Source organism: Canis lupus, chromosome 4, assembly GCF_011100685.1.
Source record: "Canis lupus familiaris isolate Mischka breed German Shepherd chromosome 4, alternate assembly UU_Cfam_GSD_1.0, whole genome shotgun sequence".
NCBI lineage: Eukaryota > Metazoa > Chordata > Mammalia > Carnivora > Canidae > Canis > Canis lupus.
This window is the reverse complement of record NC_049225.1, coordinates 24,338,798-24,366,498: the sequence shown is the minus strand read 5'-3', so window position 1 is coordinate 24,366,498 and position 27,701 is coordinate 24,338,798. Positions and strand designations below refer to the sequence as shown.

At 36.7% G+C, this 27,701-nt stretch overlaps 1 protein-coding gene and 1 pseudogene across 4 annotated transcripts in view; both read left to right on the top strand.

Moving 5' to 3' along the window:
* P4HA1 (prolyl 4-hydroxylase subunit alpha 1) overlaps nucleotides 1–27,052 on the top strand; it is a 77,503-nt gene extending 50,451 nt beyond the window's left edge. For 3 of the 4 annotated variants that reach the window (XM_038534309.1, XM_038534308.1, XM_038534307.1), the window contains 6 exons: nucleotides 8,406–8,505; nucleotides 17,008–17,061; nucleotides 20,152–20,217; nucleotides 23,458–23,526; nucleotides 24,013–24,109; nucleotides 25,408–27,052. In XM_038534309.1, coding sequence (XP_038390237.1) covers nucleotides 8,406–8,505; nucleotides 17,008–17,061; nucleotides 20,152–20,217; nucleotides 23,458–23,526; nucleotides 24,013–24,109; nucleotides 25,408–25,478 — 457 coding nt within the window. In that variant the 3' untranslated portion in view covers nucleotides 25,479–27,052. Of the gene's footprint in view, nucleotides 1–8,405; nucleotides 8,506–17,007; nucleotides 17,062–19,652; nucleotides 19,771–20,151; nucleotides 20,218–23,457; nucleotides 23,527–24,012; nucleotides 24,110–25,407 lie in introns of those variants that run through there. The other variant, XR_005357958.1, reaches the window with a different exon arrangement.
* On the top strand, nucleotides 1,745–7,708 carry LOC119876173 (annotated as a pseudogene).
* Nucleotides 27,053–27,701: the final 649 nt, after the last annotated feature.

Below are 27,701 nucleotides of genomic sequence, written 5' to 3'. Positions count from 1 at the left end.
CCATACAATTCATTGGTTGAAAATGTACAGTTGAGTAGTTTTTAGTATATTCAGAGTTGTGCGTCCATCACCACAATGAATTTCATTTTATTTTTTAAAAAGATTTTATTTGAGAGCATGCATGAGAGAGCACCAGTGGTGAAGAGAATCAGGCTGCCTATTGAGCAGGGAGCCTAATGTGGAGCTGAATCCCAGGACTCTGGGATCATAACCTGAGCTGAAGGTAGCTGCTTAATGGACAGAGCCACTCAGGCACCCCTCACAATGAATTTTAGAACATTTTCATTACCTGAAAGAGAAAATCTGCACTCCTTAGCAATAACCACTCAGTTCTCAATTCATCACCTCTCCCAGCCCAGCCCTGGTGGGTGATTACTAATCTACTTCCTGTCTTTATAGATTTGCCTGTTCTGGATTTATTTTTTTAAATATTTGGTTTGTTTATATGGAGAGAGAAACTACTAGCAGGAGAGGGGAAGAGGGAGAAGGATAAGTAGACTCCCTGCTGTGCACAGAGCCCGCTGAGGGGCTCCATCCCAGGACCCTGAGACCATTACTTGAGCTGAAGTCAGATGCTTAGCCAACTGAACCATCCAGGTGTCTCTGTTCTGGTTATTTCATATAAATGAAATAATACAATATGTGGTATTTTGATGTGGCTTCTTTCACTTGCCATGTTTGCAAGGTTCATTGATACTGATGTATGTATCTACACTTCATTCATTTTGGGGGCTGAACTATATTCCATTGTATGCATGTTACCTGTTTTATTTATCTATTGATAGTTGGATTGTTTCTACTTTTTGGCTATTATGAATACTGGTCTGAACATTCATGTTTAAATTTTTATGTGAACATAAGTTTACATTTCTCTTGGGTATACCTAGGAGTACTCCTACACCTAGGAGTGTAATTGCTAGGTCATAGGATAATTCTGTATTTAATCATTTGAAGAACTGCTAACCTTTTCCAAAGTGGCAGCACCATTTTATAATCCCACCAGCAGTGTATGGGTCATTCCAGTTTCTTCCCATCCTCATCAACACTTGTTATTGTCTGTCTTTTTTATGATTATAGCTATTTTTGTAATGTGCTATTGCATTGTGGTTTTGATTTGCATTTCCCAGTGGCTGATGATGTTGAGCATCTTTCCATGTGCTTATTGGCCATTTGTTTATTTTCTTTGAAGACTGTTTATTTTTAGATACTTTACCTATTTTTGACTTGATTTGTTTTTTATTTAGTGGTAATAGTTCTTTATATATTTTAGACCCAAATCTTTTTTTTTTTTTAAAAGATTTTGTTTATTTATTCATGAGAAACAGAGGGAGAGAGAGAGGTAGAGACACAGGCAGAGGCTCCCTGCAGGGAGCCCAATGTGGGACTCGATCCTGGGTCTCCAGGATCATGCCCTGGGCTGAAGGCAGTGCTAAACCACTGAGCTACCCAGGCTGCCCCTAGACACAAATCTTTATTAGATATTTGATTTGCAGAAATTTTCTTCCAGTCTCTGACTTGTCTTTTCACTTTCTTGGTAGTGTCCTTTGAAGCACAAATTTTTTTATTTTGATGATACCCAGTTTATTTTTTTTATTATTGCTTATACTTCTGATGTCAGAGCTAAACTAGTGTCTAACTTAAGGTCACAAAGATTTAGACTTATAGTTTTTTCTAAGAGTTTTACAATTTTGGCTCTTACATATAGGTCTTTAATTCCTTTTGAGTTCAATTTTTTTTATATGATATGAGGTATGGAGCCCAACTTCTTTCTTTTGCATATGCTCATTTGGGGCCCAAGACTATTTTTTGAATATAACAAACACTTATATATATGTGTGTGTGTGTATATGTGTGTGTGTGTGTATGTGTATATACACACATATATATGTCTGTAGGCCCCATATTGAACATGGACCCCACATTGGCTTGAACTCACAAGCCTAAGTTCAGGACCTGAGCTGAGATCCAGAGTTGGATGCTTACCTGAGTTGCCTGGGTGCCCCACATCTCTTGCTTTTATAATTTTAAAAGTGTGAAGTGAAAATCAAAATGATAATTTGCTAGAATACCAAAAGTGAAGGTGTTTGGTAACAGGAAACTTTAGGTTGCAGAGTAAGCATTGTCAAAGAGAAGATTAAAAATAAAGAGAGGCAGTAATTGATTGGTAGATTGAGTTAGAATGTATTTCTTCCAATTCTGAGTTTCTAATAGAACTAGGAGCTAATCTAGTGTGTCAGTGTACCTGTCTTTCTGACTGGCAACAATTTGAGTTATAAAGGGTAGATTCAACAGCATAGAGAAAAGATCCAGTCTCTATAAGGCTGAAGGACAGTGCTTCTATCAAAGTATATGAGAAAAAGTAAGAGTAGATTCTTGTGGTAGCAGGGAAGGAAGTTGAAGGTAACAAGTAGGAAACAAGGTTCTCTGTGGGTGATGGGTTCCAGGATGGATAGGAACAATTCTCAAGATGTATCTAGTTTGAAATTTTTTCTAGAAGATATTTATTTTTTAAAGGATTTTATTTAGTTATTTGAGAGAGAGCTAAAAGAGGGAGCATGAGTCGGGGGAGGGTAAAGGGAGAGGGAGAAACAGGCTGTCTGCTGAGCCAGGAGCCCTACATGGGGCTCAATCCCAGGACTCTGGGATCATGACCTGAGTTGAAAGCAGACACTTAACCTACTGAGCCATCCAGGTGCCCAGATATATTTATTTTGAGAGAGAGAGAGGGAGAGTGCATGCACACGCATACATGAGAGGTGGGGAGGGGCAGGGCAAGAGGGATAGAGAATCTCAAGTATACTATGCACTGAGCACAGAGCCTGACTTAGGGCTTGATCTCACAACCCTGAGATCATGACCTGAGCCAAAACCAAGGGCCAAATGCTTAACCAACTGTGCCACCCAGGTGCCCCTAAAATTTTAATAGAACACTTGCCAATCTTGTGTTGCAGTTATCTGTAAAAATCAAGTCAGTAGTTTGTGGCTTATAAAGTTCAAAATCTGTCAAATTGTTGCCAGCTAGAAAGATAGGTACATAGACTAGTTTAGTGCCTAGTTCTACTAGGAACTCCGTCAGAATTGGGAGAAATAAATTCTTAGTGTATTTATCTGCTGCAGCCTTCATAATAATAAATTTCTTAGATCCTTCCTATTTCTGCCGCACTGAGGAATTCTACTCAGCCAGTCCATATAAATTTGCAAGGGATCACCAGACAAGTAATTATGGTAAAATAGAATAAATCTTGGATTATCTAAGAAATTTCTGATTAATTCATTTCTTCATTCAGCAAATATTTATTGAACATCTACCATGTGCCAGGCACTCTAATAGGTTCTGTAGATATAGTGGTGAGCAAAACCAAGTAGAACTTATACGTATTTGGGATTAGTAGTTGGATGAAGACATTTTACCTTAACCAAACAACGAATTAATATACAGTTACTGTGATAAATGCTACAAAGTACTATATAGTACTATATGTATATAGTACTATAAAAGATCTATAGTACTATAAAACATTACCGGAAAAAACAAAAAACCCAAAAAACCCATAAACATTACCGGCAGCTGCCCTTTGCATTTCCAAGGGGATGGAGGTAGCCTCTATCTGAGGTGCTTCAGTTGCAAATGGTTGCCAGCTCCAAGATTAATGGTTCTGGGGGTACAGCTGCCACCATCCTCCATCCTCTGGACCAAGGGTGATTCCCATAGTAGCATCCAGCAGGTGCCCACCAAAGTCCTTGTGGTCTTTTATATATCAGAAGTACTACAAAAGCTTGACTGCTTTTGTGAAGAGCATTTTATTTCTTAGAGAAAATGTTAAGAGTTACCTCAGAAAAATACTTCTTCCCTCTTAGAAGAGTGCTAGCAGGACCTCAGTCTTTTGAGGTAACAGACTGAAGAGGATTCCCATCAGGGTGGGTTATCTTGACCTCTGCAGCATCTGGGAATGGGGTGGATGATGTGCACTAGATGATGCATGCTGTGGTAGATCATGTGCGCTGGCAGAGATCTCTGGATGGAAAGACCATGGTACTGTTACAAGTGGAAGGCAGCATTTCACAGCTGGGAGAATGAGAGCAGCATTCACTGAAGAAGTCATTCAAGCAGCTAGGAAATGGAGAGAAGCTGGAAAGAGATGTCTATCTGTTCTTCAAGGAGGGTAGAGGCACAGAAACTATGACATGTGCATTCTAAAGAGGAAGATGTTTTGAGCTTGTGGATAGTTAACATGGATGCCAAGGTTGGGCATAAAGTGGAGAGAGTTATTGAAAGACTGCAAGCAGCATTGAATGCTCAGCCAACAGCATCAGTCTAGAGGCTGGTGTTGCTGAGGAAGTGGACACATGTATAGTTGTGGTGGTGAGACATTACTAGGTGGAATTAGGGGATGATGAAAAGCCTATAGCCTAATCAAATCATTCAGCAAACTACTGATCCTCTTCAACCTGGAAAAGGATTTCTAAGGAAGACAAATTGTCTCATAGTTTGTTCCTGTAGTCTAGTTTATTTTAATGGTAAGAGTAGCTTACTTTAAAAAAAATACACACATGTAGGCGCTCAAATTACCTTCTACAGGTACGTGAGTGATAATCTCCCTTCATGAAATTAAGACTTATTTTAAAATCTATTTATCTAAAAGTTGTTTGAAACTACAATACTAATCCCTACTGAGGGCAAAGTATAGTCGATAGAAAACTATAACAGATCAAGTGTGTCATGTATCAGGTCATATACCAAAATGGAAAGCTAGTTTTAAGCAATATTTCAGAAGCCTTGCTATTTTAAAAACTGAAAGTGTTTCAAAGTATTATTCTTAATAATAAATAATTGTCCTTGTTTGTGAGAGAATAAAATTTAGAAGATTGCAATGACTGTGTTTCACAATATTTACCCACCTGCATACAAAAGACAAAGATAGTTGCCTCTGTTCTAAAGGAGGGCAAAATTAGAAAACTCATTTTAGTCTTGAACCAGAGAATGTTTGTTAAGAGACTTGCTAATCATTGTGGTATCCACAGCAAAATATCGCCTTACCGATGAAAAAGGTGCATTAATGTAACAGTTAAAAAAGAGATGTGGTTCTTAATGTTTTTAAAAAATCCTGTCAATTGTAATCATTATAGATTTTATAGCTGCCTTTCTTACAACTTCTTTTTTTTGTTTGTTTTTTGTTTTTTTTTTTGTTTTGTTTTTTTTTCTTACAACTTCTTAACACAGTTTGAGAAAGTATGTTATTGTTACTTACTATTTTTAAAATAATTTTACTGAAGTCAGTCCATCAGAACAAGAAGAATCCTATATATTTTCTTTTGAAATGGGTGTGAGAAATATAAATTTTATAACAGTATTATTTATCTTGGTTCAGTTCTAATAGCATGTCATGTCAATTTAATGTTGTGATTAGTAAAAACTTCTTCACTCTCCTCCTTCCTTTTCCTCTTATTAAAATAAAAATTATAAGTTTTGACAAGGAGGAGTCAAGGAAGGCTTCTCTGAAGAAGAGATGACTAAGTTGATAATCCAAAGCCTGATCTTTGCAAAGTGAAAAGGGACTATTCTAGGCAGAAAGAAGAAAGAGCACATGCACTGGCCTTGGGGCTAGAAGGAATATGTTAAAGAAATCAAGGTGGGGCACCTGGAGAGAGACTATAGTGGGAGAGGCTGTAAGGGAGACCAAGACCAAGCCAACCAGAGAGACTGAAGGAATGCTGGAGAATGAATGAGGAGGAGTTTCCAGAAGGATGAACATTCAGTTGTTACTAAAAGAGCAAATACAATGAGAATTGGAAAAATCTTGGTAGATTTAGTACCACATTAGTTGGGGTGATATTACCAAGAGCGGTTTTGATAGAGTGGTAAGGGACTGAAGCTACACTGGAATGAATTAAGAAATGAGTTGGGGCTCTTGGCTGGCTCAGTTGGTAGAACATGTGACTCTTGATCTTGGGGTTGTAATTTTGAGCTCCACAATGGGTGTAGAGATTACTTTAAAATATTAAAAAAGAAATGAAGAGTCTGTGGGAAAAGTTGGCTTACAGAGGGAAGAGAAAGAGATTGGTAGCTGGAAGAAGATAGAGCCTTGAAGGAAAAACATTTTTTTTAAAGATTTTATTTGTTAGAGAGCACAAGTTGAGGGAGGAAAAGAGAGACAAACAGACACCCTGCTGAGCAGGGAGCCCCATGTGGGACTCCATCCCAGGACCCTGAGATCATGATCTGAGCTGAAGACAGATGCTTAATTGACTGAGCCACCCAGGCACCCCTGAAGGAAAGAATTTTTATATATTTAAGGGAGAGACTTGAGCTCAGTTTAAAGCTGTGAGAGGAATTGAGAAGGAAAGTTGATTAAGAGAGAAAGGGCCAATCAATGATTTATGCTTCCTAAAATGTCAGAAAATAATAGAATCTAAGGCAGAGGATTAGCTTTAGATTATGGAGAGAAATCTCTTTGGAACTGGAATGAAGGAACTAGATGAACTAAAAGGAACAGATAGATGCAAACGTAGGTAGATTGTACAGTTTCTATTTTCTGTCAAGTAGGGGTATGTACTGAGAGAAGGGGGAAGCTGAGGTGAGTTGGAGTTCAGAGTAGAAGAAGGAGTAGGAGTCTGGGCCCATTTGAAGTTGGTATTCATGAATTATCAGTGGAATACATTTGCCCTATTTCAGGACTTTGTCAGTAGGGTTTGGTGACACAGGTATAAGCTTAGAGAAAAGAAATCATTCCTGAGGATAGTATTTTTGCCAGGCAGTTTAATTTAGGCACTTAGCAAGAATGTTGTTGAAATGATAGATGTGGAATCAGAGGTTGATGAGAGAAGTGAAGAAAGAATGAGGCTGATAGACCAGGAAGAAGCATATGCAAAGGAGATAGTTTAATTTGGGGTGCTTTTTTTATTTAGCTGTGTATGGTTCCCATACCATAAAATTCCCTCCTTTAAAGTGTATAACTCAGTGGTTATTTTAGTCTTTTTAGTTATGCAATCTTTACCATTATCTAATTTCCAAACATTCCCATTACTCCAAAAAGAAAGCCTGTACTTACTAGCAGTAACTCCTCATTTCCTCCTTCCTCTGGCAACCCCTGATCTACTTTCTATATCTGTTGATTTGCCTATTCCAGACATTTCCCATAAATGGAATCCTAATATGTGGCCTTTTGTATGTTGCTTACTTAACATAATGTTTTCAAGGTTCATCCATATGGTGGCATGTATCAGTACCCGCTTCCTTTTCATGGCATAATAATCCATCATATGGATGATATATCACATTTTATGTATCTCTTCATCAGTTGATGAATATTTGGATTATCTCCACTTTTTGGCCATTACTAATGCTGCTATGAACATTCATGTACAAGTTTTTGTATGAACATATGTTTTAATTTTTCTGTATGTACCTGGAATTGGAATTGCTGAGTCATATGTAACTGTACATTTTACAATTTGAGGAAGTGCCATACTGTTTTCCAAAGCAGCTACACCATTTTTACATTCCTACCAGCAATGTATGAGGGTTCTGCTTTCTTCACATTCTCACCAGCACCTGTAATTGTCCATCTTTTGTTTTATTTGGGGGCTTGAACTCAAGATCCTGATATCAGGACCTGGGCTAAGAATCAAATACTTAACTGAGCTAACCAGGGGCCCCTGTCCACCTGTTTTTTTTTTTTTTTTTTTTTTCCACCTGTTTTTATTATAGTCTTCCTACTGGGTGTATTTTGGTACCTTTTAAAAACGTATTTTTATTTATGCAAATAACATGAATTTTTTCTTTTTTTAAAGATTATTTTAGAAAGAGTGTGTGAGTAGGGGGAGGGGCAGAGAAAGAGAGAGAAAGAGAGAATCTCAAGCAGGCTCCCCACTGAGCATGGAGCCCAATGAGGGGCTCAGTCTCATGACCCTGAGATCATGACCTGAGCCAAAATCAAGAGTTGGACACTTAAAAAAAAAAAGAGTTGGACACTTAACTGAGCCACCCAGGTGCCCCTACATGAATTTTTTTCTTATATTTACACTGTAGAAGTCAGACTAAAAACCCTATGATCTCCACCCCAGTCAGTTCCTATACCTTACCTAAAAAGAAAAATTGTTTTCAATTTGGTATGTATTTTTACAGAATTTTAAAAAATTCTCAATGTAATAGCTCTCTGTAACCTTCTTAAATTAATCCAGCTGTTTTCAAAGAAACTGTAATAAATGAGTCAGTTTTTTCTAACCTTTAAAATGTAGCATCTTTAAAAAGTTATAGCATTCATCAATAAAAATCCTATCAAGCAAGCCAACTAAATGCCTATAGGTGAAGGCTTACTGTCTCTCATATTATGGCTTTTGAAATGATGGCTTTTAATCTTTATGTAGTGAAACATTATCAGTAAAACTAATATTCTTGTTCTTAGTGCTTGGCTCTCTGGCTATGAAAACCCTGTGGTGTCTCGAATTAATATGAGAATACAAGATTTAACAGGACTGGATGTTTCCACAGCAGAGGAATTACAGGTAGGTATTGACATTATCCTTAAATTATATGCTATCACATTATTTCTTTATACTTTTTCAAAACATGCTTCAGATGAGAGTTCTTAACATTGTACAGGCACTGTAAGGTATTGCAGGAGAGTTTGGGACCCCAAAAGTGAATATGCAAGCTGAAATCATGCAAACTGATCTTAATAATCACTGGGAAAAATTAAGATTTGTCTGTGATCTCTGAAATTCTTTTACAAAATGTTAAAAACTTACTGTTAAGTATAAATTTATAGGGAAATGAACAATATGGAACATTAATATTTATTAAGTACACTATAATTTTTTGTCATTCTTAACTATAATTCTGTTAGGTAATCGGGGCAGTTCTTATTTTTTAATGTGTTTTTCTCTCTGTTCTATTGAGTTATAATTCACATACCATAAGATTTACCTTGGTTTTATTATATGCACATGGTTATGGAGCCATCACCACGATCTAATTGCAAGAATATTTCATCACTTCAGAAACTTTAAGCAGTCACTCTCCATTCCCTCTCCCTAATGCTCTGGGCAATTTCTCATCTCCTATTTATGAATTTGCCTTTTCTAGATATTTCATATCAATCGAATAATATGTGGCCTATTATGTCTGATTTCTTTTTATTATGTCTGATTTTTATCACTTAATGTAATGTTTTCAATATATCAGTATATTTTATTCTTTTTCATGCTGAATAATATTCCATTTTTTGGATGTACTACACTTCATGTCAGGTGAAGGATATTTGGGTTGTTTGCACTTTTTGACTATAATGACTAATGCTGCTGTGAACATTTGTGTACAAGTTTTTGTACAAACATTTAAAATCCATGGGTATATATCTACATATAGAATTGATGAGTCATGTAATAACTTCAGTTCAACATATGAGGAATCGCTAAACTATTTTCCAAAATGACTGCACAATTTTCTAATTCCATTGACAGTATGAGGATTACAATTTCTTCACATTCTTGTCAACACTTGTTCTTGTCTGTTTTTTTTCTCATTACAGTTTTCATTTCTATTTCCCTGATGGCTAATGATGTTGAGCATCTTTATTTTTTTGAGAAAATTTTTGTTTACATTCTTTGACTATTTCTTCATTGAGTTTTTGGGTTTTTATTGAATTGTAAGTGTTCTTTTTACATTCTGGATACAGGACCATTATCAGATATGTGGTTTGCAAATATTTTCTCCCATTCTGTAGGTCATCTTTCATTTTCTTGATGATAACCTTTGGCACAGAATTTTTAATTTTGATGAAGTCTGATAGGTCTTTTTTGTTTTTTTGTTTTTGGAGTTTTTTTTAGTTGCTTGTACTTTTTTACTAAATTCCATAATAGTTAACATACAGTTTTATATTAGTCTCAGAAAGTGCAATATAGTGATTCAGCAATTTTGTGCATTACAGTGCTCATCATAAGTGTACTCTTAATCCCTATCATGTATTTCACCCATTCTACTCTATTTCCCTCCTGTCTAGTAACCATCAGAATGCTCTCTATAGTTGAGTCTGTTTTTTTGGTTTGTCTCTTTTTTTCTTTGTACATTTGTTTTGTTTCTTAAACTCCACATATGAAGGACACCTGGAGATGACTCAGTGGTTGAGCATCTGCCTTTGGCTCAGGGCATGATCCCAGATGGAGTCCCACATCGGGCTCCCCACAGGGAACCTGCTTTCCCTCTGCCTATGTCTCTGCCTCTGTGTGTCTCTCATGAATGAATAAATAAAATCTTTAAAAAACTCCACATGAATGAAATCATATGGTATTTATATTTCTCTAACTTATTTCACTGAGCATTATACTATCTGGATCTATCCATGTTTTTGCAGATGGCTAGATTTCATTTTTTTTGTGGCCGAGTAATATTCCATTGTGTTTATATATGATAATTTTATCCATTCACCTGTCAATGAACACTTGAGTTGCTTCTAAAATTTGGCTGTTGTAAATAATGCTGCAATAAATATAAGGGTGCATATATCTATTTGAATTAGTGTTTTTCTGTTCTGGAATTACTGGATCATATGGTAATTCTATTTCTAATTTTTTGAGGAACTTCCATACTGTTTTCCACAGTGGCTGTGTCAGTTTGCATTCCCACCAACAGTGCACAAGGGTCTCTTTTTCTCCACAACCTCACCAACACCTGTTGTTTCTTGCATTTTTTTATTTTAGCCATTCTGACTGGTGTGAGTGAGCTGATGTCTCATTGTGGTTTTGATTTACATTTCCCTGATGATGAGTGATGTTGAAATGTTGAACATATTTTCATGTGTCTGTTGACCATCTGTATGTCATCTTTGGAGAAATGTCTGTTCATGTCTTATGCCTATTTTTTAATTGAATTATTTATATTTTGAGTGTTGAGTTGTGTAAGTTGATATAGCCAATGTTAGAGAAATTACTGTACTGCCTGTGCTCTTTGCTAGGATTTTTATGGTTTCAGGTATCACATTGGGTCTTTAATCCATTTCAAGTTTATGTTTATGTATGGTATAAGCAAGTGGTTCAGTTTCATGCTTTTGCATGTTGCTGTCCAATTTTCCCAACACTATTTGTTAAAGAGACTATCTTTCCCATCGCATATTCTTCCTTTGTCAAAGGTTATCAATCATATAATCATGGGTTTATTTATGGGTTTTCTGTCCTGTTCCATTGATCTATGTGTCTGTTTTTGTGCCAATACCATACTGTTTCAATTACTACAGCTTTGTAGTGTATTTTCATATCTGGGATTGTGATACCTACAGTTCTTTTTCAAGACTGCTTTGGCTATTGGACATCTCTTGTGGTTCTATACAAATTTTCATATTCTTTGTTCTGGTTCTATAAAAAATGCTGTTATTTTGATAGGGAGCAAATTAAATCTATAGATTGCTTTGGGCAGCATGGACATTTTAACAGTATTTGTTCTTCCAATACATGGCCATGAAATATCTTTCCATTTCAGTTTCTGTTAGATCCATCTGGTCCAGTGTGTCATCCAAAACTACTCTCTTCTTGCTGATTTTTTGTTTGATCAATCCATTTTTGTAACACTCGATCCATTATGAGTGTTAAAGTCTCTGACTATTATTATCAATTATTTCCTTATGTTGTTATTACCTGCTTTATGTATTTGGTGATCCCATGTTGGGTGCATAAATATTTACAATTGTTATATCTTACTGTTGGATTGTCCACTTTATGATAATATAGTGTCCTTCTTTGTCTCTTGTTATAATCTTGGTTTTAAAATGCGTTTTGTCCAATATAAGTATTGCTATTTGGCTTTCTTTTCACTTCCACTTGCATGATTAATGCTTTTTCCTTCCCTTCACTTTCATTTTTTTAAAAAGATTTTTTATTTATTCATGAGAGACACAGCGAGAGAGAGGCAGAGACACAGGCAGAGGGAGAAGCAGGCTCCATGCAGGGAGCCCAATGTGGGACTTGATCCCAGGACTCCAGGATCATGCCCTGGGCTGAAGGCAGTTGCTAAACCACTGAGCCACCCAGGGATCCCCGTGGGGTTTCCTTTTTATGTAATTCTTTTCTTTTACTGCTTTTTAAATTGTGTCTTTATCACTGCTTTCTGCCCTTTTTCATTACTCTATGTCTTGGTTTGGACCTCCCTGTTGATTTAGTTGGGGGCTATCTCTACCTCCTAGAGGTAGATTTCTGTTTCTTTCCCCAGATTTAGAAACTTTTCAGCTATTATTTCTTCAAATTTTCTGCTTCCTTTTCTTTTTCCCTTCTAGAAACTATATAATCCAAATGTTACCATGTTTGATGGTGTCACTGAGTTCCCTTAGTCTATTTTCATTAATTTTTTTCTTTTTCCTGTACAGCTTGATTGCTTTCCGTTACTCTGTCCTCCAGGTGGCTGGTCTGTTCTTCTACCTCCTGTGTTCTATTTATTCCCTTTAGTGTATTTTTAACTTCAGTTAGTGAATTGTCCAATCTCTGGTTCTTTTTTGTTTTGTTTTAAGATTTTATTTATTTATTCATGAAAGACACATATGGGAGCAGGGGAGCAGACACACAGGCAGAGGGAAAAGCAGGCTCCACGCAGGAAGCCTGACCTGGGACTCGATCACAGGACTCCAGGATCATGCCCTGGGCTGAAGGTGGCACTAAACTGCTGAGCCACCTGGGCTCCCCGTCTTTTTTTGTTTTCTATCTCATTGTTGAGGGTATCATTGAGGTCCTTCATTTTGTTCTCAAGTCCCATGAGTAGCTTTATGACTATTACTTTAAATTCTCAATCAGGTATATTACTTACCTCAGTTTCACTTAGGTCTCTTGTGGTTTTTTTGTCCTGTTTTTTCATTTTGGGACATACTCCTCTGTCCCCTTATTTTGTCTAACTCTGTTTCTGTCAGGTAAGTCAGCTATGTCTCCTATTCTTGAAAGCAGTGGCTTTATGAAGAAGAGGTCCTGTGGGGCCCTGCAGCACAATGTCCCCTGTTCACCAAAACCCAGTGTTCAGGGGTTTCTCCTATATGTGTTGCATGTACCCTACTGTTGTGGCTGAGCCACTTTTGCCTTTAGTCCAGTCATCTGCAATGGCTCTCTTTCCCTATTGTGGGCAGGTTTAGGTCCTTGTGTTGTTAGTGAGCCAGTCTGGAACCACCTTGGGCTTAAGCTGAGTCAGATCAGATATTTGCCAAAGATGTAGTGAACCAAACTGCAGGGTGTTTTCCCTGTGTTGTGCCCTGAGAAGTTTTTGTTGGTGGGCGGGAGCTACAGGCAGACCAATGTCTGCCCCCAGCCCACTGCTGGACTGCAGTTTAACTAGTGTATTTATCTTCACCTCTCCCCAGGGCGGAAGTCATTTTGGAGTGGTAGAGGCCTGTGTCAGGGCTACTTGCACACTGCTAGGCTTGTGGCATTAATTAGCCAGGTGGACTCTAAGAGTGTTTTGGAGAGGGCTGGAGATCATGGTGCTAGCAGGATCTGCACTGGTTTGCTGCAGGAGGGAGCCTACAGCCCCTGGGAAAACTCCTGCCCAGGTTGGAATGGAATGATGGGTCCATAGAAAAGCTCAGGAAAGGGGGAGGTGTACTCTAAGATGCATGCAGCTGTGCTGCGGGAGGGGATCTGAAGTTGCCTAGGATGGAAGTGATGTGTCTGTAGAAGAATGTTGGGGCAGGGCTCTCACTTTTAGCAGGAGAATGTTCTGCTGCCTTGGTTCCCACAGGTATCTGTGTTTCTAGGTTGGGACAGGGGAAGGAAATGGCACCTTCTAGCTCTTTTGTTCTTCGAGAAGTCTCCCTCAAATCCCTGTCCCTCCAGCATATGCTCTGAGAATAGTAAATAAATTACCTTCCTATATACCCCAGGCATTTTTCAGACTGCCTCTTCCATATTGTATCTCAGCTGGGCTCTTTTTGCACTGGATTCAGTTTCTTCTAGCCCTCCAGCTCTCCCAGAGCTGAGCTTACTGATTTTTAAAGTTCTAGGTGTTAAGCCCCACTGATTGTGAGAACTTGAGAAACCAGAACCCTCTAGTTTTCAAAGCCAGATGTTAGAGTTTCATCATATGCATATAGCCATGCATGTCCCTGCCTGGGGCACCTAATGTGAAGGTCTGTTCCTCTTCCCTCTCCACTGCATCCCTCCCTCCCACAGGCAGACCCACAGCGTTTGGCTCCCAACCATGTCTCAGCTTATCCTGCCATCTTCAGTGTGGCCTCTTTACATTTAGCTGTGGAGAGTGTGTTCCTTCAGTCTTCGGGTCATTTCCGGGTTATTTACACTGATTTTGGTGTTATCTAGATGTACTCACGGGACAGGGTGAGCCTAGGATCCTCCTATTCTGACATCTTTCGCAGAAGTTCTTGGTTGCTTTGTGCTTTAGATGTCTAAGAAACCATGGCCTAATGCATGGTCACAAAGATTTACACCTGTGTTTTTCCCTAACAGTTTTTTTTTTTTAACTTTTATTTATTTATGATAGGCACACAGTGAGAGAGAGAGAGAGAGAGAGAGAGGCAGAGACACAGGCAGAGGGAGAAGCAGGCTCTATGCACTGGGAGCCCGACATGGGATTCGATCCCGGATATCCAGGATCGCGCCCTGGGCCAAAGGCAGGCGCCAAACCGCTGCGCCACTCAGGGATCCCTCCCTAACAGTTTTATAGTTATCTTGTACATTCAGATCTTTGATCCATTTTGAGTCAGATTTTATATATGGTAGGAGGCAGAGGTCTTAGCTTCATTTTTTTCATCTGACTATCCAGTTGTCTCAGCATCATCTGTTAAAAAAACTATTCTTATTGAATTGTCTTGGTAATTTAAAATATTATGAATATTGAGAATTAAAGTGCTTTATTTCTTTGTAAACACTTATCAAAAATAAACATTCCTTCTTCTTGTTGTGAAATGATACAGAGTAAGCATGTTTTCTCTGCCTTTGCAAATTGTCATATATCTAGGTTTGGGTCAGCTTTCAACATTTTATCTTTCGTGCTTTCAAATATCCTTGAGGATACATAATAAGGTTTGTTTTTTACTGTGAAGATTTTTTTCCAATGTCACTTCCTTCAAAACATCTTTATTCTTTCCATCACAGTCACTTTCCTTATGTTAATAAGTTTGCCTTCACAGTTCCTCTGGAACTGTATGTAGAGTTTCTTGAACAGCACAAGTAGAAGCATTCCCCTTGTCAGTTTTTTCTGTATCTCCATTTAGGTTTGATTTGAATTGTACTTAAAGTATCATTACTTTCCATTTCTATGCTGTATGTTATCTTTGTTAACCAGTTCCTCTTCCAGCTATCCATTTTTATAAAATATCACATGGGTTTTCATTGATAGGAGGCAACCCAACTACATACTTTGCTGTCTTTGTGTAAACTGAATAACAGATATGCAGTGATAGACTTTGAAAGAAGTGATTGGTATTTGATCATGATGTGCAGCTGTTATTTACATGGTAATTTGTGGACTAAAGCACTAGCAGTGACAATAGTGCTTTATGTAATTACAGTTACTATGTTGTGGTAACTGAATTTTAAACTTAACGTTGTTGGTGGTCTGATGTTAATGATTGACTAAACTATTAGATTTGTGCATTTTGGAACTGTGCAAAGCAGGATTGCCTATATTTAAATTTGCTTAATGAAGTTGCCATTTATTCCATGGTAATCTACAACTTCCTTGGTATTTATTATATTACTAAATATATATCTTATTTTTCCTGATCTGTGTTTATTCTCATCTTCACAGAATCTTTAAGCCTACTTGATAAAGTTCTACTTAACTAGGCTGATTCAACTCAACATGTCTACAACATAAGGAGTCAAATATCTAGAGTACTAATAATTTACATAGGACTTGGGACTTTGCTGTGGGCAATACTCTTTTAATTATGTTCTCCTTTCATTTCATCAGCAGTGCTGTTTAAATTACATTCTCCTTTTATTTTGTCATATTGGGATGCAAGGAAGGAGTTAAGGAAGGTATTATTCTCCTTAGTTTACAAATAAGAAAACAGATGATATTGAAAAGTTACATATATTATAACTAAGAAAGCTAGAATTTACAGTCAGACCAGATACTTTTCTTATTTTACTGCTTCACCCTGGGACACTGTCATTACCAATTGAAATTGTTAGGGCCATCAGGAATAATTAAGTTTCGTGTTAACTTCCTTTTTTACTGTAGGGTAAAAAAATATGTAGGAGATTTTATTAAAATAGATTGGGGGACGCCTGGGTGGCTCAGCGGTTGAGCATCTGCCTTCGGCTCAGGGCGTAATCCCGGGATCCAGGATCGAGTCCCATATTGGGCTCCCCTCATGGAGCCTGCTTCTCCCTCTGCCTGTGTCTCTCTCTCTCTGTCTCTCATGAATAAATAAATAAAACCTTAAAAAAATAGATTTAGGAGTTTCCCAGCATTTGAGAATTTGGAAAACACGAGTCGTGATTTAAATTCCAAAGAAAAGTGTTTAGTAACTGATAATAGAAATCTCAAAACGCTAATTCTGGGAAATTTTAATTCTAAACATTTTAATTTTAAAATTCTAGCTCAGGGGCAGCCCCGGGTGGCTCAGCAGTTTAGTGCTGCCTTCAGCCCAGGGTCTGATCCTGGAGACCTGGGATCGAGTTCCACATCAGGCTGCCTGCATGGAGCCTGCTTCTCCCTCTGCCTGTGTCTCTGCCTGTCACTCTCTCTCTCTCTCCGTGTGTCTCTCATAAATAAATAAATAAACTCTTAAAAAAATAAATAAAATTCTAGGTCAGATTTAAGTCATGTATTAGAGGAAAACACGTACCCAAACATTTGCTAAAGAAAAGCATATTAACTAACGTTCTAAAACATAGTATAGTAGCTATCCTTAGTTTTTTATCCTTGGTTCCTTAAGAACTATCATTGATTTAAACTGCTTTGCCTTTAATTTCTCTAGGAGTAGATCACCATGACAAAATAGGACTTATGTATTTTTTGAATAGTACTCTTGATTTTTCTTTTTTGATGCATGCTTTGTTCCTCTCCTTCAGGTAGCCAATTATGGAGTTGGAGGACAGTATGAACCCCACTTTGATTTTGCACGGGTAAGTAACAACAAAAAAAGAATATAGGAGTTCTACTGAAACTCAGGCGTGACATGTTAATTCTGTTCTTTTAGTATTAAAAATATATAGCCTGTTTGCAAATTTTTGGAAGCACAGTGGAATAGATGATACCCTATAAAACCTTTTTAGCAGTAAAATAAAAAAAAAAACCCTAGACACAGTAAAAAAAAAAAAAATACGATACTTTTAAATGCATTGCTGAGCCTGGAGGGAAGTAAAGGCAGTTCCCAGAGGCAAAATGAACAAAGAAAACCTAGAAACTAAAATTAGAGTGAAGGCAGGGTGGTGGTGCAAAAAAGCTGAAGCTAAAGGCTTGTGCCTCCGGGAATCTAGAGCTTTGAGGACTGACTGCTCTGTGAGAGGACCTACCACTGTGCAGGCTACTGAACCTGAGAGACACACATATAAAACCTGAATCTCCAAAAGGGTTACGCCTTCAAAGAGAGAATAGCATCGAAAATAATCTGCTCTGAGTCAGGAGTCTTAATGAGAGTTGCTTGTCATCAACTTGGTGGGGATGTAATGTGTATGAGAGACTCTTCCGGGAGTTTGAAAGCATATGCCTGCTCCCACATTAACCTTGGATTTGAATTTTCACTACCCTAGAAGAGGAGAAGTTAAAGTTTTCCAGTTAGATAGTGCTCCTTGGTACCTATCCTTGGCAGAAAAAAACTCTTGTCCTCGTTGAAAACAGGCATCCTCATTCTAGCACCTCAGGAATTCTAAAGATTAAAGTCAGTCAAATATGAACTCCTTAAAAAAGAAATTACTAACTGATGATAAAACGCCATTGGTGAAACTGAAGTAACCAAGCAATTTAGATGCCCCCCAGGATGTTAGGTACTTGAATTATCAGATACAGAATATAAAATAACTCTTTAAAATTAGAGAATAAAAATTAATAAACTTTCAAAATGACTTAACATTTGTAAAACAAGCTCTAGATAGAAAAAAGTAATTGTTGAAATCTAAAGTTTGATGGATAGGGGCACCTCGGTGGCTCAGTGGTTAAAGCATCTGCCTTCAGCTCAGGGCGTGATCCTCGGGTCCTGGGATCGAGTTCTGCATCAGGCTCCCTACAGGGAGTCTGTTTCTCTCTCTGCCTTTGTCTCTGCCTCTCTCTGTATCTCTCATGAATAAATAAATAAAATCTTTAAGAAAAAAATAAGATAAAGTTTGGTGGGTAATTTAAAACAGACAGTTGAAGTGAATTAGCAAATTAGCTGATAAATCTGAATTAAAAGAATACACAGAGACAGGAAGAGAAAAAAGATGTAGAGAGAGAGACACTGGAAAATAAATAATATTAAAGCAGTTTGCTAAAAAGCTGTCCTTTACCAAGTTATAAATTATATATTACTAAATCTCAATTAATTAAGCTTTATCATAATTACATCAATTCTAAGAACTGTCTCAGGTATTTTAATAACCTTCTTGATCTACTACCATTGTAAAATAATGGTATATTCTTTTGAAAGAAAACACAGCCTATATTGTGTTATATATAGGCTTTGACCAGCCTAAATACCAAAATCCTAGAATCTTTTTCTATGTAGGCCAGCAAAGTGTATATTTTTAGTTTCTTTCCCTTCTATTTTCAATTATTGAAAAATGTCTGAGTCTTAGATGATGTGAAAGCATACAATTCAAGCCCTGCCATTAGTGCAACTAAATTTTTTCTTAGTTTTTTATTTTGAAATAATTACAAATTCCTAGGAAGTTGCAAAGAAATGTACAGGGAGGTCTCATGAACCCTTCCTTCAGCCTCCCCCAACATTAACATCTTGCATTATCATGGCACACTATCAAAATGAAGAATGAGGGGTGCCTGGGTGGCTTAGTTGGTTAAGCGTCTGCCTTCAGCTCAGGTCATGCATGATCTCAGGGTCCTGGGATTGAGCCCCCTGTTGGGCTCCCTGCTCAGCAGGGAGTCTTGCTTCTCCCTCTCCCTCAGTCCCTCCCTCTACTTGCGCGCACTCTCTCATTCTCTGTCAAATCTTAACAAAAAACAAACAAAAAACCTAAGAGGCAATGAAACAAGCCACCAAGTTTATTCATATTTTCACCAGTTATATTTACACTAATTTATGTGTGTGCCTATTCAATTTTATTACATGTGTAGCTTTGTGAAACTACCACCACAGTTAAGTTGCACCATCACTGCCAGACTCCTTTATAGTATGCTCTGTAGCTGCATATACCCTTCTGCTGCCCATGCCTAACTGCTGGTAACCACCAAACTAACCTGTTCTCTATAATTGTCATTTCACAAACATTATATAACTGTTAAATGCAGTATGTATTCTTTTGAGATCTTCTCTTTTCACTGAGCATAATTCCTTTGAGGTTCATGTTCTTTCAGAATGTATCAATAGTCTTTCTTTTTATTGCTAAGTATTATTTCATGGTATGGATGCACCTCAATTTGTTTAATCATCCTTTGAAGGATGTTAGGGTAGTTTTCAGTTTAGGGCTATCACAAATAAAGATGTGTGTAAATTTCTGTGTGAAAAATCCATTTTCATTTTTCTGGGATAACTGCCAAGAGACTGTATTGTATTTTAATTTAGATTTAAATAGCCAGATGTGAATTCTCCAGCCAGATTAAAGTGCTGACTGTCCAAAAGAATGACAAGCATAGTAGCAGTAAACATTTGAATGGATCATGAGTTCAAAGTAAATCTCAAGGTAAATTTTTTACTCACAGAGAATAGAGTTCATGAATGTAGCTAAGAGGCTGTCATGTCTTGTTCTGTTTTGTTTGGTTTGGAAGTGAAGCTATAGGCATTAATTTTATTAATCTGTGGATAGTAGATACTGGTTTTCATTATTTAGGCTAATAAATCTGGGTTTTTTTCCCCTGCAATGGTCTTATCAAAAGTATTCATGTACAAGCTGAATTGACATCCAAGTATTTGAGTGCCTGCTATACAGTATGCAGTACATACTATCTGAACTTTTTAGGATTGTTTTTGGCATATCCTTTAGCATATTACTGGTGTTTATTTGCCACTAGGTATTTGCATTACTGAATTTTATACCATTGAATTTGTTGTGTTTCATTCACAGAAAGATGAACCAGATGCTTTCAAAGAGCTGGGGACAGGAAACAGAATTGCTACATGGTTGTTTTATGTAAGTTACAGCTAAAATTTTTGTAAGTTGAGATTTTATTACATGACATTTATTTTGATGTGTTCAGATGTTTTCCTTAGCTCTTATTTAACATAAAGTTTTTACAACTGAGTAAATAGAGGGGATTTTTGCATTTGTAACTTCTTAAAATTGTAATATGAAAACCTTAATGCTAAAATTACTAACAGTCTCTACTTGGAGACGATCATTACTGATATTTTGGAGTATAGACTGTTAATATGTGTACATAGGCATCTCTGTATATATTTGCACTCATTTTAACAAACTTTGAAAGTTTTGTTGATATAAATCAGAAAAGTATACAAATCATAAGTACTGTAACTTGATAAATTTTCACAAAGTGAACACATCTGGTGTAAGCAGCAGCCAGATTGAGAGCATATTATAGCACCCTGGAAGCCCCATTATGAATAAACATATTCACATTATTTATTGAAGTTTCAAAACAATATATGATATTTTTTTATTTTTCCTATATGTTTTTAAGTATTTAAACAATTTAAACTTTGAGCACAATAATTTATCATAGTTGTGAGGTTGAGTGGGCTTCACTCCTGATTCTTGCTCTGGATCTTTAATGCATCTGTGGTCAGATGATGACTCACTGGGGTCATTTTAAAGGCTGGGATTGAGACTGGATTTGGCCCAGAACACCTGCATGTGGTCTGCGCTTCCTCCCAGCATGGTGACTGGATTACAAGAGCTCATACGCACAAAAAGCAAGGCTGAAATGCATAGTATTTTTATTACCTATCCTCTGAAATCAAATAATGTCACTTCTCTTGCATTTTATTAACCAAGGCAATTACAAAGATCTGCCATGATTCAGGAGGAGGGGACATAGACCCTGCCACTTGATAAGAGTGTTAGTGTGGGATGCATGGGTGGCTCAGGGCATGATCCTGGAGCCCCGGGATCGAGTCCCACATCAGGTTTTCTGCATGGAGCTTGCTTCTCCCTCTGTCTCTGTCTCTGCCTGTGTGTGTGTGTGTGTGTGTCTCATGAATAAATAAATATTTAAAAAAAAAAGTATTAGTGTAACAGGAAAAAGAACACGTGGGACAGGACATATTGGTATATATTGTATTTGGAAAATATAATCTCCTACAATGTTGTAACTTTTGTTACCTTAAAAAGATGTATTTTATATCTAGACTTAAATTTTGCTTATTTCATCACACTTTCCACCCCCTACCCCATTTGAATGATATGAAAATGGCATCTCTTTTTATTTTTCTCAAACCCTACCAGAATCTGTGTACCTCTGCTGTCTCTTTTCCTCTCTTTATTGATCCCTTCTGCCTTCCCTGTCTTTTACAAAACCTCTATCCTCCAATCCTCTCTCCCTCCTTCCAGCCTACTTTATCATTCTCCCTCCCTCCTACAACTTCATCTGTTTCCAAAAAGATTTAAGATCCCATAAAAAAAGGATTTAAGTACTGTAATAAAAAGGACTCAAAGAGAAGACCAGAGAAGCTGATACATTATATAAAATTCATACAGTGAAATCTTGTATACTTTCTAGAGGTGAGCTCTCCATAATTGTACCAATATATATCCTGCCTTTAAGTGTGATGTTTGTCTGACTTCGATCTGTACATCTTTTTTACTTATTAAATTGGCAGTTATGGTAACTTTAATTTGCATTTCTCTCATTAGAAAGGTGATGTTTAAAAGACATTCAGTCGGTTTTTTTTCACTTTTATGAATGTTGATGCTATATTATTTGGTCTATTATCTGTAAATATTAGCTTTGACCATTCGATTATGTTAGATTATCAATTTTTATGTTCTCCTCTAATTCTGTAGCATTTTGATTAGTAATTCATACCCCCCATTGTTTAAATACTATTGCCAAGTGGGCCATTTAGCACAACTTTTTCATTTATCCAAAGTCAGTTTTTTCACTACTTAAAGAGCTAATAACTCTTTGCTATTGATGTATTTATCATAGTAAAATATTTTTCTTTATCCCACTTAATGCTTTTATTTTTATTTAAACAATGCCTGGTATTAAGATCAAACTCTGTTTTCTTTGGTATAACATTTGCCTGGCAATATTTTTGTTTTCAGTGTTTATAAGTCCCTGTTTTAGATGTGACTCTTGGATATAGCATAGTTGGTTTTACTTTGTGATACAATCTTTATGGCCTAGGTTTCCTTTGTCTCATTTTGTCCGTGTACTTCCTCAATCTAGAAGATTTGTGTTTTTATTCTAGGTTACATTTAAAAACTTTTTTTAGATCTTAATTCCAGTGGAGTTTAACATACAGTGTGATATTAGTTTCAGGTGTACAGTTTAGTGATTCACCATTTCCTTATATTACCCGGTACTTATCACAAGTGCCCTCCTTAATCTCCTCTCCCCCACCTCTGGTAACCATCAGTTTGTTCTCTATAGTTAAAAATTCTGTTTCTTGGTTTCTTTCTTATCTTTCTCTGACTTAGCATAAAACTCTCTACTTCTGTCCACATTGCAAATGGCAAGATTGCATTCTTTTTTATGGCTGGATAATATTCCATTGTGCATATATACCACATCTTCTTTATCCATTCATCTTTCTTGTTTATTTATTCATAAGCAACTCAGAGACATAGGCAGAGGGAGAATTGGCTCCCCAATGTGGGACTCAATACCAGAATCATGACCTGAGCCAAAGGCAGACACTCAACCACTGACCCACCCAGGCATCCCTGTCCATCTTTTAATGGATACTTGGGTTGCTTCCATAATTTAGCTATTGAAAGTAATGCTGCAGCAAACACAGGGGTACATACATCCTTTTGAATTAGCGTTTTCATATTCTAATACCTAATACCTAGGAACACCTACTGTAACTACACTAAAGCTAAGCAGTGAACAAATGAGAAGTCCTGCCCCCATGGAGAGGATATTCTAAGTGCAATAAATGCATAATTATACCCCTGTATTACTTGATTTATTGGTTTTAAATAATCTCTTTTTACATCTGGCTATAAAATATAAATGATACCCATATCTCCCTTCCTATCATTTCTTTACTTCTTTTAAGTATATAAACCTAAGCAGCATCTTGTTTTTATAAAAAATTGAGTAGCATGCACAAACCTATGTTAAGTAGAAGTTAAGTAGAAGTCCAGATGTTCTCATATTCTCTGCAGTGTCCTTTCTCCCTCACAATGGCACATTTAACTTTATTATGCCAGTGCTTCTGATAATCGTTTCTGGAATTCTTACAGATGAGTGATGTGTCAGCAGGAGGAGCCACTGTTTTTCCTGAAGTAGGAGCAAGTGTTTGGCCCAAAAAGGTAAACTTGATTCCTTTGTTATTTTAATTTTGTGAGTCTATTTTTTCCCTAAGGAAGAGATGCACCCTTTATTTCATGGCCTAATTAATGAATTACATTTTTTAAAGATAGAGATAATGTAGTCCTTATGTATACTAGATAAAATTTTGAGTATTTTTATGGCACAATTTACCATGATTATCTAGAAGTAGTGAACAGCCAAGGATTAGTACTTAAAAGTTTTCATTTCTGAAATGGGTTCCATATGATGTTTATCCCTCCATCTTGCTATTGTAAGGTTTGTTAGCTTTGTTTTGGCAAATACTCTTTTGTCAAGCAGCTTTGTGTTATTAGCATTTTCATATGCTCACCAAAATTTTGTAAATGATTTACTCATATTTTTAGAATTTTATTAGGAAGATAATGCTTCCACAGGAAAATTAAATTATTGCAAAAAATGATAACCTGATATGTTATGTAGAGGTAATTTTGTATTATTCTCCATAGGGTACAGCTGTTTTCTGGTATAATCTGTTTGCCAGTGGAGAAGGAGATTATAGTACACGGCATGCAGCCTGTCCAGTGCTGGTTGGAAACAAATGGGGTAAATATTTCCTATATTCTCTTCTAAGATTTCAGTCTTATTTTGAAATTAATGTCTGTATCTTAAAAAGAAAAGAGAACTCCTAACATTGAAAGGGATTCAGCCAAGTCAGTTTTTGATCTTAATATTTGCTTTCAAAGATCAGAATTCTGATGACAGTTTTTAACTTGAATTCCCACTTGAATAAGACACTATCTATCCCTCAAGAAGTTTACAGTTATTCTGATTGAGACATGCTAATGGATAAATAGAATATAGTATAGTGCATTACTAATACAGAGATGTAAACAGAAGATGGTAACTCATTATATTGGGGCTCTAAAGCTTAGTTTTAAAACTTGGTCTTGAAGCTAGAGCAGTATGTTTTCCAGGAATGTTAGGGACCAGGACTCATGAGGCTAAAGAGATATTCAAGGTCATGCTAGTGCATGACCAGCCACATTAAAAAGATATAGAACCAGATGGTTTTAAATAGAGGCTAAATAATATATAAATCCATTTCAATATGTATTACTAGCCACATTTCAGGTACTTAGTAGCCACGTGTCTAGTCTAGTGGCTACCATATCAGACATAGCAGGACTAAGGACTGACACCTGATTATTAGGATTTTAAAAATCTCCCCTGATGATTATAATGCTTGAGAATCACTGGACTAAAAGAGAGTAGTGAAGGGGAGATCATTTAGAAAGTTCTTTTCCCTTGTCTAAGTGGGCAAGGATGAAAGCCTGGACTAAGGCGGCAGCGAAAGGGTTGAAGAGTAAAGAGGCTGAAGAGATATATAAGAAAAAGTGACAGGGTAATTATGGGTCCTAGTTTAGATATTTTATACACGTTGATGCCACTGATTGGTCTGTAGGATATAGGAGGAGTAGACAATTCCATCTGATGTACGTTGTAAAGCAGTATCTCAGAATCAAGGAAACTTAATTATGAGCACATAATAGTAGTGATTGGTTGTAGAGTTGTTCCTGGAGAGTGGAGCCTTTGTGTTCATTTTTAAAATGTCTCTATCAGAGATTGTATTTTGCAAACAGGAAAAATAATGTTCTGTCTGTACCTAATCTTAATTCCAATTGCGTTTCATTTCAAGCCTTTCATCGAACATCAGAAACTTTAGGAAATGCACAAAAACTCTCAAATGTGTGTTCCTACTTTCAGTGGAGCTCTTCATCTGCCTTCATCTTACTTGGTCTTGAACTTTTAGCTCATTTAGAAACTTTGATACAGATATAGCTCCTGCAAGTTCATTAAACTAATTAGATAGTAAAGAATATTTTTTTTTTTTCCTCTCACAGTATCCAATAAGTGGCTCCATGAACGTGGACAAGAGTTTCGAAGACCATGCACCTTATCAGAATTGGAATGACAAATAGGCTTCCCTTCTTCTCCTGTACTCTAATGTGTCTGATATGCACATTTCCCAGTCTTAACTTTCCAGAGTTTACAATTGACTAACACTCCATGATTGATTTCAGTCATGAACCTCATCTGATGTTTCATCTGTGGACAATCACTAACTTTGTGGGGGTTTTTTCTTTTAAAAGTAACACTAAATCACCAGATTGTACATATAAACCTTTAAAGTTCAGTTGGTATCACAGAGGATAAAGCAAGGTAGACCTAAAAAGTGAGGAATTTTTACACTTTTATCTTAAAGAACTTCTTGGATAAAGAAAACAGTTTAAGCATCTGATTATAGTATCTCACTATATCTCAGTAGGGAGTAGCTAGAATGGGCCATCTGATTAAGGAACAGAAGCCTCACAGTATGTACCTAGGTATTAGGTTTACCTAGTCTTACTTTTCCGGATCTACCTGAAGACTAGGAATAAACTAGGCCTCTAATCAGGGTTCCACTTGATGTTTGCCCCATATGCTATTCTGAGTTGATTGTGGTGAATTAAGTCTGTTTAAGTTAAAATACTTTGATTAAAAAATTTTTAAATACAGATCCCTATATAACAGTGGGTCTTCTTAACTAAAATGATCATTAGTCTCTTGCCCCCTTTTTTTAAATGATGAGTTTGTCCATAAAATTTACTGTTTTTCTTAGTGCTAATACCTTGCCTCTTATTCCTGCTACAGCAGGTGGTGATATTGGCATTCTGATAAAATATTGTGCCTTAGGAGACTGGAAATTTTAAAATGTACAAGTCCTTTTAATGATGAGGGAATTGATAGAAATTTTCTAAAAAGCCAAAATGTTTTTTTCAATTCTGAAATGTGTTGTGACAACAATGACCTATTTATGATCTTAAATCTTTTTTTAAAAATGTTTCTGTTTTCTGTGTGGTATTTTTCATATTTGAATGTGAATGCATGCTATAGTGACACAGATGATTCTATTGATGTTACTATTTTTTTTTTTTTTTAATGCATAGGACTTAGGTTTATCCCCTTGGTATTCATTCACTCTAATGGCACACTCTTACAGTAGAAAATTTAGGCTCTCTGAACTTTCAGATATTTATTCAAAATAGGTTTCCTTCTAAAGGAACTACAACTTTACTATGGTTATGGAGCTATTACAATAATGGTACTTAAGCTTTCTCTTTTTCAAAAATATGGCGTAATATAAAGCTGTGACCCTAATGAAGTATACTAAGTTTATACAAGGGCTCTTTATCTTTTATGCACTCTTAAAATATTTAATTTGGGTAAGAAAGTATTATTACTTTTACCAACTTAAAAAAAAAAATCAGTGAAATTCCTTTCTCCCAAATACCCTTTGTTTCACCCAAACTATTTTGGTAAAAAATATTGAAAATAAGCTTCAGTACTTTACTTAAATTTTGTGACCATAGAGGATTTAAAAAAAAATCCTGTTAGAAGCAATGTAAATGTGAGGGGATAGAAATAAAATGGTGGTTCAGTGAATGGAAACTAACCTTTATTACCTTACGTGTTATAGCAAGTAGAATAAAAATAATATATATTTCAGAAGGAAATGACATTCTTACAAATTTCCTCATTATATTCAACCCAAACTCTCCATGGGGATCAGTAAACTCTTTTCAGTATTATATCTTACAGAACGTTCCCAAGTTTCATTACCAACTATTTTTCATTCCAAATGAAAAGGAGGAAAAACAAAATCCTGTCAAAAGCTTTGAGCCCAGTGGTCATTGCAATCTTTTTTTTTTTTTTTTTTCTAAAGGTGAACATTAAAATAAATGAGGGCTACTTACCAGCCCTGGATGCCTTGGGGCACAGAAAAAAACTGGTTTAAAAGAGAAAATAGAATAGAAAGGAACTCTGCCAAAGGATAGGGAGCTGTTAGAACTCTCTGGGTTGGAGGGGCTAGTAAGTGCCACGGTTATGTCCCCCTTCACTTTGATAGCATGGATGAGAACAGAGTCAGGCAACCCTAGCATGCCTCGAGTCCACACCAGCCCCAGTCATCCCACCAAGGCAGCCTCAGCTGGAGCCAGGATGGGGCACACACCAGGATACTCTTAGTGCTCACTATAGCACCAACCATCTCAGTAAGGTGACAGAGGCCCATAGCACCCCAAAACACTCCAAACCTCTACCACTTTGGCTCCAGAGGACTTGCCAGTACACTCGTGGCACAGCACTCCAGAAACCC